This window comes from Felis catus, chromosome D1 (assembly GCF_018350175.1).
Source record: "Felis catus isolate Fca126 chromosome D1, F.catus_Fca126_mat1.0, whole genome shotgun sequence".
In the NCBI taxonomy this organism is placed as follows: domain Eukaryota; kingdom Metazoa; phylum Chordata; class Mammalia; order Carnivora; family Felidae; genus Felis; species Felis catus.
In genome coordinates, this window is record NC_058377.1 from 89,485,326 (window position 1) to 89,499,553 (window position 14,228).

At 46.6% G+C, this 14,228-nt stretch overlaps 1 protein-coding gene across 2 annotated transcripts in view; it reads left to right on the plus strand.

Annotated features, from left to right (window-relative positions):
* The window catches only part of TRIM44 (tripartite motif containing 44), a 109,254-nt gene extending 104,242 nt beyond the window's left edge, over positions 1–5,012 (plus strand). For both annotated transcript variants that reach the window (XM_011286805.4, XR_002145835.3), the window contains one exon: positions 394–5,012. In XM_011286805.4, coding sequence (XP_011285107.3) covers positions 394–421 — 28 coding nt within the window. In that variant the 3' untranslated portion in view covers positions 422–5,012. The remainder of the gene's footprint in view (positions 1–393) is intronic.
* The last annotated feature ends 9,216 nt before the right edge of the window (positions 5,013–14,228 follow it).

Consider the following 14,228-nt stretch of genomic DNA (forward strand, 5'->3'; position numbering starts at 1 on the left):
ATAGAGGATTTAAGGCTTAGGGGAAGCCAAACTGCTGATTTTTACTAGCTTTTTGTCAAGTAAGCTTAAAAAATATTATGGCCTTCACCTGCGCCTTTATAGCTACTCACTTACTGTGTACCAGGCATCGTGTACTTTACATATATTATCTTATTTATTTAATTCTCCAATAACCCAGTAAAGCAGGGTTTATCATCAAAGTTATCCCTGTAGTCAAAGAAATCAGAACTTAGAGAAGCTAACTAACTTGCCCATGGCCAACGGCCCAACGGTGGTAGCTGAGGACTGGGGTCCAGGTGGGTCTGAGAACAGGGCCTGTGCCCTCAGCCAGTAGACTAGGCTACCCCCCTTCTTGTGAGGCCGTAACTCACCTGGTTCTCCTTTCCTCTGCAGCGGTGCCAGTGAAGACGAGGACACATGAAGGCTTGCTGTCCCCAGTGGAAACTCCTCCCTCCCCCTGTGTGTATGTGACGGCGTGTATGTAACGGCTTCTGATTTCTGTGAAAGCTGCCCAGCAACAAACGTCCTTCCACCGGATCCATCCCCAGGTCCACAGCAGGCACACATCTGTCCAAGGGATGACCAACTTTATTGTCACTGACTGTGCTTGTCATTCTCTTGTCATGGTAGGTCAAGGGAAAGTGCCCCTGTGATCAACCAGGAGCAGTTAATGAAGAAGCGTCCTTCAGGTAGTCCCTCAATGGCTGCTCTGAACTTACTCAGGAAAGCCAGCCCTTGGAATATCGTATACCCAGACAGCATCGCTTCATCTGGAAGGATCTGGAATAATCTTGAAGGGCAGTCAGAACTTTTTCCCTACCTGCGAATAAAACCCCACTTTATTTATACTGAAGCATGAAATAATGGGGGAGGGGCAAAGTAGGGCTCTGTAGATAGTTTCTGAAAGTCCCATTATACAGTTGTGAAAATGTGGTTCCATGAAGTAAGATGGGTGGCCTGAAGATGGGGTTGGAGAAAGAGTTAAAAGTTTGAAATACAGAGATATTTTTAGTATATGAGGTTATCCAGCACTTCAGATCCATAATTCAGTGCTGTGGAAATGAAAAAAATGATTGAAGAGGTGGAAAGGAAATGACTTTAAAAAAAAAAAAAAAAAGGACCAAAGAGATCTGATTAAAAGTTGAAATCAGTATTTCCGAACTCAAATTGCCTGAGTTTCCAAAATAGTCACTAAAGGATCTGATGGAGCCTGAGTTATTTGGGTGAATTCTGCCAGTTTTCTGGGTCTTGTCACAACATGAAGTCTGCAGTGTATATTGCAAAGTGGGAATTTTTCAGTGTGGGTTTTTGGTGCCCTCGCCCCAACCCCCTTGGCCTCATTTGGCTTAAATGCAGTGTAGGGAGAGTTCTTATCGCTCTGGTGTGCTGAGTCAAGCCCCGTCTCCCAGCAGGTGCACCCACCTTTCACTCCAGCTGGAACCCCTCTTCCCATGGCACCCCACCCACCGGCCTTCGGACCCTCTCCTGCAGCCAGGCTCTCCCCTCTCGAGTACCATGAGCAGAGGCACACCGTGGTTGTACTTCCAGCCCTTCCCCACTCCCGAGTCACATTTCCTTACCGTCAGGTTTTCTATTCCCAAGTAAGCCATGATCTCTAGGGAGTGCAAACCCGCAAGCGAAAGAACCTGCATTTTCTCAGACATCAGTTTATGGTTTGGAGTTAGGGGATGCCCTTACTTTTAGATAAAACAGTTAATTATGAAATAGAATGTTCGTACACGCAGTTAAGATAAAATGGGACGCTTCCCAGGGAATTCTTATTTGCGAGTGGGGTGTATGCCTTCCCTGTCCTCTGCCTTTAGCGGTATTTTGGTGTTCACTCCCGAGAAGTACAACCGGAACCGTATCCACGCAGCTGACTCAGGGCCTCGACTTCTAGTTGCCTCCGCAGCAGAGCTGAAGGCATCTGCCCTGGAGAAATCCCTCTCCTCCTGCCTGCCTGTGACCTATGTACCTATCACAGAGCTTTAGGGCCAGCTGGTTTCGGGGGGGGGGGGGGAGGTTTTGAGGCTGAAGCAATACTTACTGTAGGAAGCCTATTTATGTCATCGTCCAATCCTGTGTTTGCTATGAAACTATTTCTTTGAGGCCAGGAAGCTACTGGGCATATCTGCTTCTGGGTTAGGATTACCCTGACTCACTACATATGTTAGGATGTTGGGACCAAGAGTTCTTTGGGCAGTTAAAAAAAAAAAATAACATATATATATATTTTTTTTCTCTCAAACTGGTGGTCAACAAATGGCTAAGACAGTTTTGGTGCTTTCCCTATCTGCCTGCAAAGACTGGAGAATTTGGCATACCACTAATGACAACCCCCAGCCTCACCCAACAGAACTCCCCAAAAAGGACCAGGGGCCACTCTTACAAGAGTTTAAACACCAACAGATTAAGAACACCTGAGGATTTGGATGCTTGTGTTCGTCTTTCCCCAATAATTATTGTTGAATCTCCCAAGTAGTAGCCTTATCTTAGCAATGGACAGACCATTGGCTCCTCCATACCTGATTATATGTTATTACTTAAAGTCAGTTTCTGGGAAACTCGAGCATGTATGCGGTAGATACGAACAGAAGTATAAAAATACATGCCAGCCTATCTCCGTATGTTATCATATCTCTGTAATCCTCAAGGAAAGCACTTTTGCTTTTACTTAGGATTTCAGATTTGCTCGATGGGCTCCTGCTGTCTTCAGCACCTGATAAAACTTTAACCAGGGAAGCATTAAACATGGTGCAACAGCTTCTGCCCAGGCTCCTGAGTTCCTGCCAGCAGCATTTATCAATGTAAGAACGAGGATGCTTCCTGCAGTGGCACCAGCCCCCCCCCCCCGGAGCCAGAGCGTGCTGCTCAGACTCAAGCCCCAGCAGGATGAGGCCTTACTGCCAGGTCAGTAACAGAGTGCTCGAAAGTGTGTGCTGACCGACTGCAGGCTGTGGGGGGAGGGGTGGGTGTTGCAGAAATCCCCGGGGAGAAGTCACCGAGGGAGGCAGGTCACGAGTGTGTCCAGAACGAATTGGGTCCCCACAGCGATCCCTGGCTGCTTTCCAAAGTTTGGTTCTCTGGAGGCTGAGAGTGGGTTTGTCCTTTGATTTGATATCATTGAATCCAGGGCGATTCTAAGAAGTCCTTAGAGTCTCAGCTGTGGGGGGAGAAATGACCTATATTGAGGACCAGCTGTGAGCCAGGCCCTGCCCTCGGCCCCAGTTTCTCAGCTGATAAAACGGATGTGGAGTGGAAGACCCCGTTGCCCTGAGTTACACAGCTAGAAGTATTGGCGCCAGATTTTGAGCCCAGCTCTCCCTCACTTTGTGGTGGTCTGTGGCACATCGACGACACGGAGGAGGAGGCCTCAGACCCCCCCCCCCCCACTGCAATCCGACCATCCCACTTTATGGATTCTTTTCCAAAATTACATTTCATGGCTATCCTTTGGGCTCAGAAATGGCATCGAGGTAGCCTCATTCTGCCACTGTAGCAGATACGTGAAGTCCACATTGCTAACTTGAGCCTGCCCCCAGGAGCTGGGGGAGCCTTTCCTTTTGGGCGCCATCCCCCAGAAATGAGAGTTTTTCTAGGCCTTCAAGAGTACAGAAGTTCTTAGAAATGGTCCAAGTGAAGAGGGTTCTGCTAAGTTTATTTGAAAACGTGTGCTGCTGCACTGCCACAGAGAAGGCAGTCTTCCTATTTTAGCCCAGCCTGTCCTGTGCTCTTTGACGATGTGTTAACTCAAAGTTCGGTGAATCTAGACTTTCCTGCTGATACCTGCTATGGACATGTGTACACACACACACACACACACACACACACACACACACTGAGTACATATGTATATGTAAATGACAAGGGTACATGCATAGACCCTCACACACACATAGTGGAGGAACTCAGGGGAGACCGGGGCGGCCCCCCTCCTGATCTTGTGTACCACAGCACCACCGCGGGGGCTTCTGCCAGCCCCGATCACAAGTGTCACCACATAGTGGGAGCTCAGGAGCTTGCTTACAAGGTGCTCACGAGAAGAACAGCTCCTTGGCAGAGGTTGTCGGCCCCTAAAGCACAGGGCCAAGGTGGGCTCCAGCCCTGCTCCGAGATGTCTAACGATATGGGAAACGATAGCCCAGCCATTTTGAGGACCCAGGAGTCTGCCCACTCCAGTCAGGACTGAGGGCACAGCTACAGAGTTTGTGACTTGTGCTGGTGGCAGGGTATAGGAAGTCCTCCCCTCCCCCCACCTAGAAAGTGTTCTCTTGCCAACACCTGAAGTTTCATATGCACATAATGGCTGTTTAGTACATGCTTCGTAATCAGAAAATCGGTTGCATGTTTGCTGTGTGCCTAGCCCATCTGGACTTCCGTTGAAAACACAAATCTCTTTAGGGATGACACAGCCCAGACTTAAGAGAGAGAGAAGAGACTCGAGATCTCATTAATATGGCCTACACCCAGCAGTGCTCTGAAGCCCCCACCCAGCCCATTCCCAGACTCAGGCCCAGGGGGCCTGCCTGGTGGAAGAGTAGCATTTGGAACTGAACACACACCAGAAGCAGCACAAGGAGTGCCGGGGCAGGAAAATGAAAACAAATTGAGACACTTGTGCCTATAAAGGTGCAAAGCATGCCACAGAGCCCATGCTGGGGTTGATAGGACCTTGAGGGGACAGTGGACTTATATTAACAGGAATCAAACCTGACCAGTCTTTGTACAGTGACAGGCCATACTGCATGGGTGGGGACAAGCAACGAATCCGTTGTCCTCTGCCTGTTTTCCTGTGCACAGTCACATTCCCTCCTTACCTTCTCCTTCCACCCTTCACGTTAAACAAGGGAACACTCGCTCTTCCAAGGGAATTACACATTTGAGTTAATGTTTCAGTATATCATTTTCATACTGTAAATTATTTTGTAAGAGAGATTTACCGCTATCCCAGGATGTTTGGACTCAGCGCCCCTGTGCATTTGGAAATCAATAAACTATTACTGGAAATACCATTCGTCTCTGAGAGTTGTGCACAAAGGAGCCTGCTAGGTGTAAATATTCATGATGATCTCCATCCTTAACTGTGGGGATGTTGGAGATGGTGATGTGTGGTTATTAGATACGGACGCTCATTTACTCCTGACTTCTCCAGAGTGGTTTTGGAGATCTCTGGGAAGGGGCAAGCGGATACACTTAAAGTCGTCGTTATTTACAGATATGTTTTCTCCTCAAAGTAAAACAATCCATGCCTAGGTTAAATTTTCTGAGCAAAGTTAGATTATAACCCAAAGAATACTTGATCCTGAATGATGTTTTCAAGTAATATTAAAGCTTTACAATTTGGATTAACCAGGGGGCACATCAGATTTTAATTTTTATATTTTCTAGAAATAAAAAGTCTTTGGTAGAGAAAATTACAGGTAGGCCAGCAAAAACATCTTTGTGGAACCTTGGAGCTATACATGTGAGATATATATATATATATATATATATATATATATATATATATATATATATATGTATGTATATATGTGTATATATTTATATATATATATGTATGTATATATGTGTATATATTTATATATATATATATATGTATATATATTTAAGTAGGCTTCACGCCCAGCATGAAGCCCAACACAGGCTTGAACTCATGACCCTAAGATCAAGACCTGAACTGAGATCAAGAGTCGGACGCTTAACTGACTGAGCCATCTAGGTGCCCCCCCAGCTTCCACCTGTGGGGGCTGCAGTGAAACCAAAAGTCATATGCACAGGGGCAAAATGTGAGAACCCAGGAGAGTAGACACTTTGTGAACCAAAAGTGCAAGTCCTGCCTAAAGGCATTACAATTCACTGTATAAAAACCCCTCCTAAAACCCACCACCAGGCGTGTCTGGAGGAGCTGCGATTTATGAACCCTACTCTGAATTTCCTTTGAACAAATTTGTCTCCATCAGACCTCGTTAGTTAGCTGGGGGACTATGTGAACTTCGGAGAAATTGTCCAAGATAGGGAGGCGAGTCGGTCACTCAAGGTCGCCCGGCGAGCCACACCGACAGAGCCAGGACAGCAGACTCTCTGTCTCCTGTAGCGTCTCCTCCTTCCCCTCTCCGGTTGCTGAGGCCATTTCTGCCTGGTGAGACGGGGTTGCCAAGCCCTGTAGCACTCAAGAGTCTCATGTTTTAACAAACCACAACGTGTTTGGAGGTTTCCTTCCCTACTGCCTGGTGCCAGTATCTCAACACCACATCCCATTGCCCCAGCCCTTTCTCATTTTATTGTCTTTCCCTCCGAAAGCTACAACTCTACTTTGTTTCATTGATCTTTGCTTGGTCCAACTTCCAGGTGGCCCCATTTCCTTTACACTCATTAAAGGGTGAAATTGCAGCTTGTCTGGGACATCTCCTGGCCCAGGAGAAAGCCAGGCTGCCAATCTTGGAAGAAAATATCACAGAAAAACAAAAAAAAACGAAAAGACCACTTAAAGTCAGTAACTGGCTGTGCCGAGTATCCTTACTTGTTAAAAACTGCAATCTCCAGTTTTAAATCCTTGTGTTAATAATACTAGCTACCATTTAATGAGCTCTTTCTCCGGGCCAGGCACTGGCCTCGTTGCTTTACACATTATCTTATTTAATTCTCAGAGCACTGACATTATCATCTCCTATTTTCTTGCACCAGAATCAGATTTAGAGAGTTAGATGCTCTGCCCAAGGTCACATCCTAATAAATGAGAGGCCAGGATTTAAATCTAGCTCTAAAAGGGTTCACAACCCCTTGTCTTAATCTTTCGCTCTCAGTGGCACAGAGTCTGCCTTGTGTTGGTGAATAACACCCCGACCACCACACATACAGTAAGGCCGTGGGGCAGCAGACTTGGACCTTTTTTGTTAGGTCTTGCTCTGTACAGTCTACAGATGCACAGGGTACATAAGGGAAGGAGGGCTAAGGATGGCAGTGGGAACCTCTTTTAACCCGAAACTGCACTTTGGGAGGGAGGGAGCTATTAGATTTTCTTAGTCTCCTTTATTCCAAGGCCATAAATCGTGAAATCATCAGAAGAGGCAAAGCCGTGGCTTCTATCATAGTCTTAGAATCCCAAAAGTCAGCCAGCTGTGACACTGAGTCTGTAATTTAATTAAACATCTTGAAGATGTCTCCAACAGATTGATGTCGGGCCAGCTTCATATTCTTGGAGAGGACTGCAAAAAGAGCTTGTCTGTTTTACAGTCCATTTACTGAGTGTCGCCATCGTGGCCACAGCACACAGCAGGCCATTTGCCTTACAAAAATGGCCCACAAACTTCACACCAGTTTGGGGACTCAGTAGCTACTCATTTACCTACAGCTCAGCCATCTGTCGGTTTCACTTATCCTCATTTCTGGAAGATGAAATCCAAACAAGTGCTCTGACCATGAGTAATTGAGACAGAACTGGAAAAATCTGGAACCTCTGCTGGACCCACTCACAAGTGACTGAGCATGAGGAAGTGACAAGCTAGGCCTCTGACCAGTTGAAATAAATGCTACAAAGCAAATACGTAAGAGAAAGGCCATACATCCACCCCTCAAGCCTCTTCCCAGAAACTATTCCTACATCACACATAGTTCTAAATGTTTGACATCTGTTTTTCAAGCCTACCACAGATTAAATAGAAGGGTGAGAAACAGACTCCTAGAGGAAACTTAGGTCAAGAAGGAAAAAGCAATAGAAAACACAAAAACATGTAAGTCTACGGAAGAACTCAAACTGCTCTATTTAGTGCTCAGAACAGCTCCACACACATCTCAATTCCTGAAGGGGATTGCTGTGTTATAGGACAATATAATCATATTCAAAACGATGACCCCGAGCATCACACCTAGAGAAATGAAATCGTGCCCAGAAAGAAGGCAAGAATTTGCATATCAAACATTTTAGAGGTGTTCATATCATAAATGGTACAAAACAAAATAAAACAAACACCTTTAGGGGTTTTAGCAATAAACCTCTGAGCATTTAGCTAAACAAAACATCCCCCCCCCCACCTGAGGTTTTATTGTTCCTTGAGCCTCTAGTGTTTAGAGAGTTTTTGCCGTAACTTTGCAAGTGACTTTCATGCTACAGCGCTTTGCATATAATGGCATGAACAATGGAAGTGCCAGGCTTCCAATGTGATGAATAAAACTAATAACCAGAATACAGGTCAAACTCTGTTACAACAAATACTGCTACTATAAAAATCACTTAAGCATCCCTGTTATCTCTAAGGCCCTGTCAATTGCCCATTTATTTCAAGCAATAGTCATTACAATCAAATTGGAGTATAATAAAAAGAAACTGGACCCTCACCACAAGTTGGATGTAACACGATTTAACCTGTAGTAACACATTCTCCCTTGTATTTCTCCAGTTTTTCGCTGCAAGAAGAATAAACCTTACGTAGACATGGTACCAGCCTGGGAAGCTGGTGTTGGGTAGTTGTTGCTAAGAGAAGAAAACTCAGAAGAAAGGACACACGGAGTTGTGTGGCAAGCCCTCTCTAGGGAATTTGGTCTCCAGGGCCACTTTTGACCTTAATCCTCCTTGGAGCCATCAACCACAGAGTTGCTTGCTTCTAATAGTGGTGTAATGCATATATTAAGCCCTGGAATGAAGACATGATTCATTTCCCATGGATCACTGAGCACTTTGTGGCAACCTAGCCCCGTTCTGATGAGCCTAAGATAAAGAAATCCAGAAGCGTGCGACTTGAACCATCTTTTCTCCCATGATGCACTGCTGTCAACACCGCATAATTGTAAAAGCCCATGCCATGCTGATTATATATAGAAATGATCTAAGTCAACTGCATTCCATTTGGTATACAGGCAAGGATTTTTCCATGCCTATCCATCTGTTGCTGGTGGCAATGATGAGTTTTGTCATTTGCTCCTTTTTTTCCTTCCTTCCTTCCTTCTTCCTTTCTTTCTTCCATCCTTCCTCCTTCCTTCCTTTCTTCCATCCTTCCTTCTTCCTTCCTTCCTTCCTTCCTTCCTTCCTTCCTTCCTTCCATCTTTCCTTCATTCATTTGTTCCTTCCTTCCTTTTTTCCTTCCTTCCTAACTTCTTCCTTCCTTCCTTCCTTCTTCTTCTTCTTCTTCTTCTTCTTCTTCTTCTTCTTCTTCTTCTTCTTCTTCTTCTCCTTCTCCTTCTCCTTCTCCTTCCTTCCTTCCTTCCTTCCTTCCTTCCTTCCTTCCTTCCTTCCTTCCCTCCTTCCTTCCTTTCTTCCTCCTTCCTTCTTCCTTCTTTCCTCTTTCTCTTCCTTTTACTTAAATATTTATGACTACATTGCAACCAACATTTTGCAACACGCTCAGCACAGAAGGGATTAAATCATAATTCACATCTGAATAGTACAATCAGCAATAGGAAGAGCAGCGGGGAGGAAAATTGTTCACCTTTTCTCGATGTTATAATGCCTGGCTTGGACCCCAGATTCATGTTATACTCTGAAGAAGTTCATAAATTCTGGGCACTGCTCAGCTTGGGGAGGCAGGCAGTATCCCTTCACACCTCAGGGTGAGATGAGTGGTCTGTTGAAGCTCTGCCATCCCAGAATGTGTTCGCCTCTGCTTGTTTTCTCCCCCCAAGCCAGAGTGTAGTTAAACATTTACACGTCCCAGGCCGGGAGACCGGGTTCAGGAGAGCTTGAATATTTTGCTTGGCTCTTGACGACATTGAGGCCGAGTGTGGTTCTCCAGCTTCAAGATGTCAGTTTGCTGCCTCGCCGTTTTTATTAGAATATCTAGAGATTGCAGGTGTTGGTTAGGAAATAATTTTTCTGCGTTTGGTTTCTCTCCACGCATTTGGCCTTCCGGGACCTTTCGGACCAGGCTGGATGGCTGTATCCTGGTACCAAATTCGGCCTATTCCAAATGGAAAGAACCATGATAGAGGAGCAAGACTGTTCTTGGGCTCTGCGGTGGTGGCGGTGGTGGTGATATCAGTGGAGTGGTTATAGGTGGAGGTGATGATAAAGAAACCACTAGTGAGAATAAAGATGGGTATTTTCTCAGCTCTTAAACCAATTTCCCACTTGCTAACAGGTGGGTTCTGATCTATTTTCCCTAAAAAACACTGGCCTATCTGATCAAACAAGGGCATTCTTTCTGAGATCAGACCTTATGGGCACTTATGACCAAACTATACTTGCCTATTAATTTACTCAAAACTGGGTTGCCTGCTAAGCCCCCTTCCCCACCTCTGGCATAAAAACAAGACATGTGGAGGAAGAATTAGATCACCTGGAGTCCAGTGTTGCCTATGGCTTAGTGGTGCAAAGAAGCCAGGATTTCTAGAAGTATCTGTCTTTTGCCATTTCTGAGATGGTGAGAAAATCTATCCGGAGTGTTTATGCCCCTCTTGATAGCCAAGCCATAAGCTTCCTTTTATACTGTGCTATGAGCTTAGTCACTGCCCCCAGAAAAGACAATTTCACGATGACTTACTTCCTCATAATCATTGGAACAGTCTCAGGAGGACACGCACACTGCTGCATTCCTTAAGGCCTGGCACATTGTCAAGTGGTAAACTTGCGGAGCAAATAAGAGACCTGGCCTGGTTCACAAGGCTGTCAGAAGTGATCCAGAGTTCAGGCTTCCCCTGGCCTTTTATCCTCTCACCCTCTTTCCTCTGTGCCTCCCCCTCCTTTCCTTCCGGTCTCTCCATCTGGAAACCATGAGCCTTGTGGACTCCAGACACAAATTCTCAGATTTCAGATGTTTGGGAAATTTCTCTGCTTGGGTCATTCTTCAAGAGTAAGAGAATTCAATAAGGGCGGAAAAACAGCTGAGACCCTTCCACAGAAAACAAATAAGGGACGGCCATCCCCTCTGCCGACTCAGCGCCAAACCCCCAGCAATAATCTAACTTCAGAAAAAGTTTTGAGATCCTCCCCCCCACCCACCAGAAGAGAACAGAATAGAAAAACAAAATCTCCGCTCATAAAAACATACTTTTCTCCCTCGTGAGGCATAAACACAACTGGCATCAGATAATACGACATAATTGATTTTGTGTGTCTTACTGGGGAAGGGTAGGGTCTCTGGAGAGTAGACCCACCAGTGGTGGAATGAAGGGAAAGGTAAGGTTTAGCCTAAATTGTTAGGGAGAAACTGTTAACATTACGAACCACTTGACTCCAGTGTTGAATCTCCAGGACAAAGAGCAAATGTGTGGTCTTTGGAAAATGAAACGAGGCTGCTCCTGATCCTGGGTTTAGAAACAGACAAACTTGGCTCTGGTACTGGCTCTGTCCTTAACTCTGAGGGATTAAAGGGGAAGCTGGATCTACAGGGCTTAGGACAGTACCTGTACTTAGGAAGCGGTAGCTTGTGATGACTGCTTATCGTGATGACCGTCATGCATCCGAATGGAGTCTTCTTGGGGCCATGGAAGATGGAGCTTGCCCTTACGTTGCCCCACACTGGCTCCTCTGCTCAGCCTCCAACTCTTCCCCGAGGCCACCGCATAGCCCTCTCTGCCACACCCATCCAGTTACACTTTCGTATCCGTATCTCAAATTACATGCACTTCTTTGTTCATACAGTAACTTTTTGAAGGTTGTATCGTTTGTTCACTGCTGTATTGGCAATGCCGACAAAATTGCCCGCCGCAAAATAGATGTTCGAAAAATACTCATGGACTCTGGGACTAACGTCTTGATAGCATTCATATCCAGTTACTCCAGATATTACATCTTGATGCAGAAAACTGGGCGATGCCCTTAGCGACATCTTTTCCAGCAGGAGTGCCCAAAGCATGTGGTGCCACCAAAAGGCACCTGCTTTTCCCAGGAGGAGGGGGACGAGGGCTGGGAAACCTAGCTGCTGTCCCTGCTGTGCAGCGTTTGGCCGGTCAGCTTCCCAATCTAAACACTCCTAAAATAGGGGTAGAGTCTCTTAGATTGGATCTCTCTACCTCTTCCAGCTCTAACACTGTAAGATCTTAGCAAAGAGAGAGGGGACAGTAGGAATGGAAACATCCTGCCTCTAAGAAACCCCAACTCTTCCTCCCCTCCATGAGTGTGCATGTGTATGTGTATGTGTGTGTGTGCACGTGCACATGGATGATGTGTATGTATGCGTGTGCACGGGTGACTGTGTGTGTTCACACATGCGCACACACTGGGGCTATACCAGGAGAACCGGACTCCAACGTAGACTTTATGGAGGGCAGCAATTCCCCAAGTGCTTTGGACCGAATATTCACGTACCCCCCAAAGTATACATTGCAGTTCTAACCCCTAGTGTGATGGTATTAGGAGGGAGTGTTGGTGAAATAATTAGGTCATTAATGTGGAGCCCTCAGGAATGGGATCCATGCCCTTAGAAAGGGGACCCCAGGGAGCTTGCTCCCTTGCCCCTTCCTCCACGTGAGGACACGCTGAGAAATGGGCAGGCTGTCACCTGGAGGAGGCCCTCACCAGACCCTGACTGTGATCTCAGACTTCCGGTCTCCAGGACTGGGAGGAATCAACTTCTGCTGATCAACCATCCGGTTTACGGTGTTTTGTTCTAGCAGCCTGAGCAGACTGAGACACGAAGAGTGCATGAGCCATGAAAAAATGCACTGTAGTCAGGTAACTTGGGAAGTGAAAGAGGAGGCCACACAAAGTCCCCGTGGGACTCCTCAGACCTTCTAATATGTTCGTGAACATCACGGAGCCTCGAAGGGAACTGGGTATGGTGTCCCGGCATTCCATGTAACAGTTATAGAAACAGATTTAGAGAGGAGTCCCAATGACCTCATTTAACTGGTGAGAAAATGGGCTGAAAGGGAATGAATGATTGGCCTGAGGTCATTGGGGAACCTGAGTTCTTATCTAGCTTTGGCCATGATCTCCCACAAGAGAAAGTCTGGTCAGTGACCCAGGAGCCCACATTAGAACATTCTGGGAGACACCCCACGCTTCCATCTTTGGTCCCAAGGGGAAGTGAGCTTTCCACAGGCTGGCGTTTCTAGCCTCGGGGCCTGCACAGACATTGGTGTTTAGCACCAGGAAATCTTTCTCGTCAGAGCGGCACCATCTGGAATATGAGGTGCAGCTCTAACAGGCTGTGGTTCTGTCTCTCTCTCTCTCTCTGGTTCTCTTCCTTCATCCCCCACCCCCACCCCCATTCTCTTCTCCAGGCTGCATCCTGGGGTTACTGTTGTGGCAAGCAAAGGCAGCACTGGCCTGCTTGACTAAGACCTGTAGCCCCGTGATACACCAGGCGCAGGGGAAGGTGGTCAGTAAACCTCGTGCATTGGCAGGACCCTTCCATCCCAGCTGACTGGTTACCTCCATTCTCAGGACTAGGGAACTGATGTGTAAGTTCATTAAAAATGGAGGTCTGTGGGGCGCCTGGGCAGCTCTGTTAGTTAAGCTTCCAGCTCTCCATTTCAGCTCAGGTCATGGTCTCACGGTTCGTGAGTTCAAGTCCCCGCATCGGGCTCCGGGCTGACACTGTGGAGCCTGCTTGGGATTCTCTCTCCACCACCCCCCGCCCCTCCCCCACTTGCACATGTTCTCTGTCTCTCAAAATAAATAGATAAACTTCAAAAAAATGGGGGTTTGTGTCTGGTCTCTTACAGTGGACCATGGACCATTTTCAAATGCCTTCTCTGGCACTTCGGCATCAGTGTGGTGGTGGTCAGACGGGGCTGGGAAGTACCAGCGAGAGTGTGTGTGTGTAATACCAGAGGGAAATGTGGTTATAAAAAAAAGACTTGGCACCCCTCCCAACTGCTGTTCTTTAAACATGAGGTCAACATTTTATTTCGAGGATAGGATGGTCCGCACCTTCCTCTGGGTGTGGTGTGTAGGCGTGGGGACGGGGGTGGGCATTGGAGGCCATGCCCCCAAGTGCATAACACACTCCGAAACAAAAGCCCTGACCCCCTTTTTAGACAAGACCATTTAGCGACCATCTGTTGTCATTCCAGCATCCCCGTTTACAGGGTCTCACCCCTCCCCCTCACTTCCAAATGGCTTTTCAAAGTATTTCTTCCAACTCCACGTAGTTGTCTCCCTGAAAGGAGTTTGTATAAGTGTAATGTTCCATCTCACTACAACTTTAGTGAAGTTTTTGCACCCCCTCAACAGAGCGGTCACGTGTCATGCGGGGTGTGCGTGTGTGTGTGCGTGTGTGTGTGTGTGTGTGTGTGTGTGTATCATCAGGCTGGTGATGCAGTCATGACCCTGTTCCTTGTACAGAAAGTGT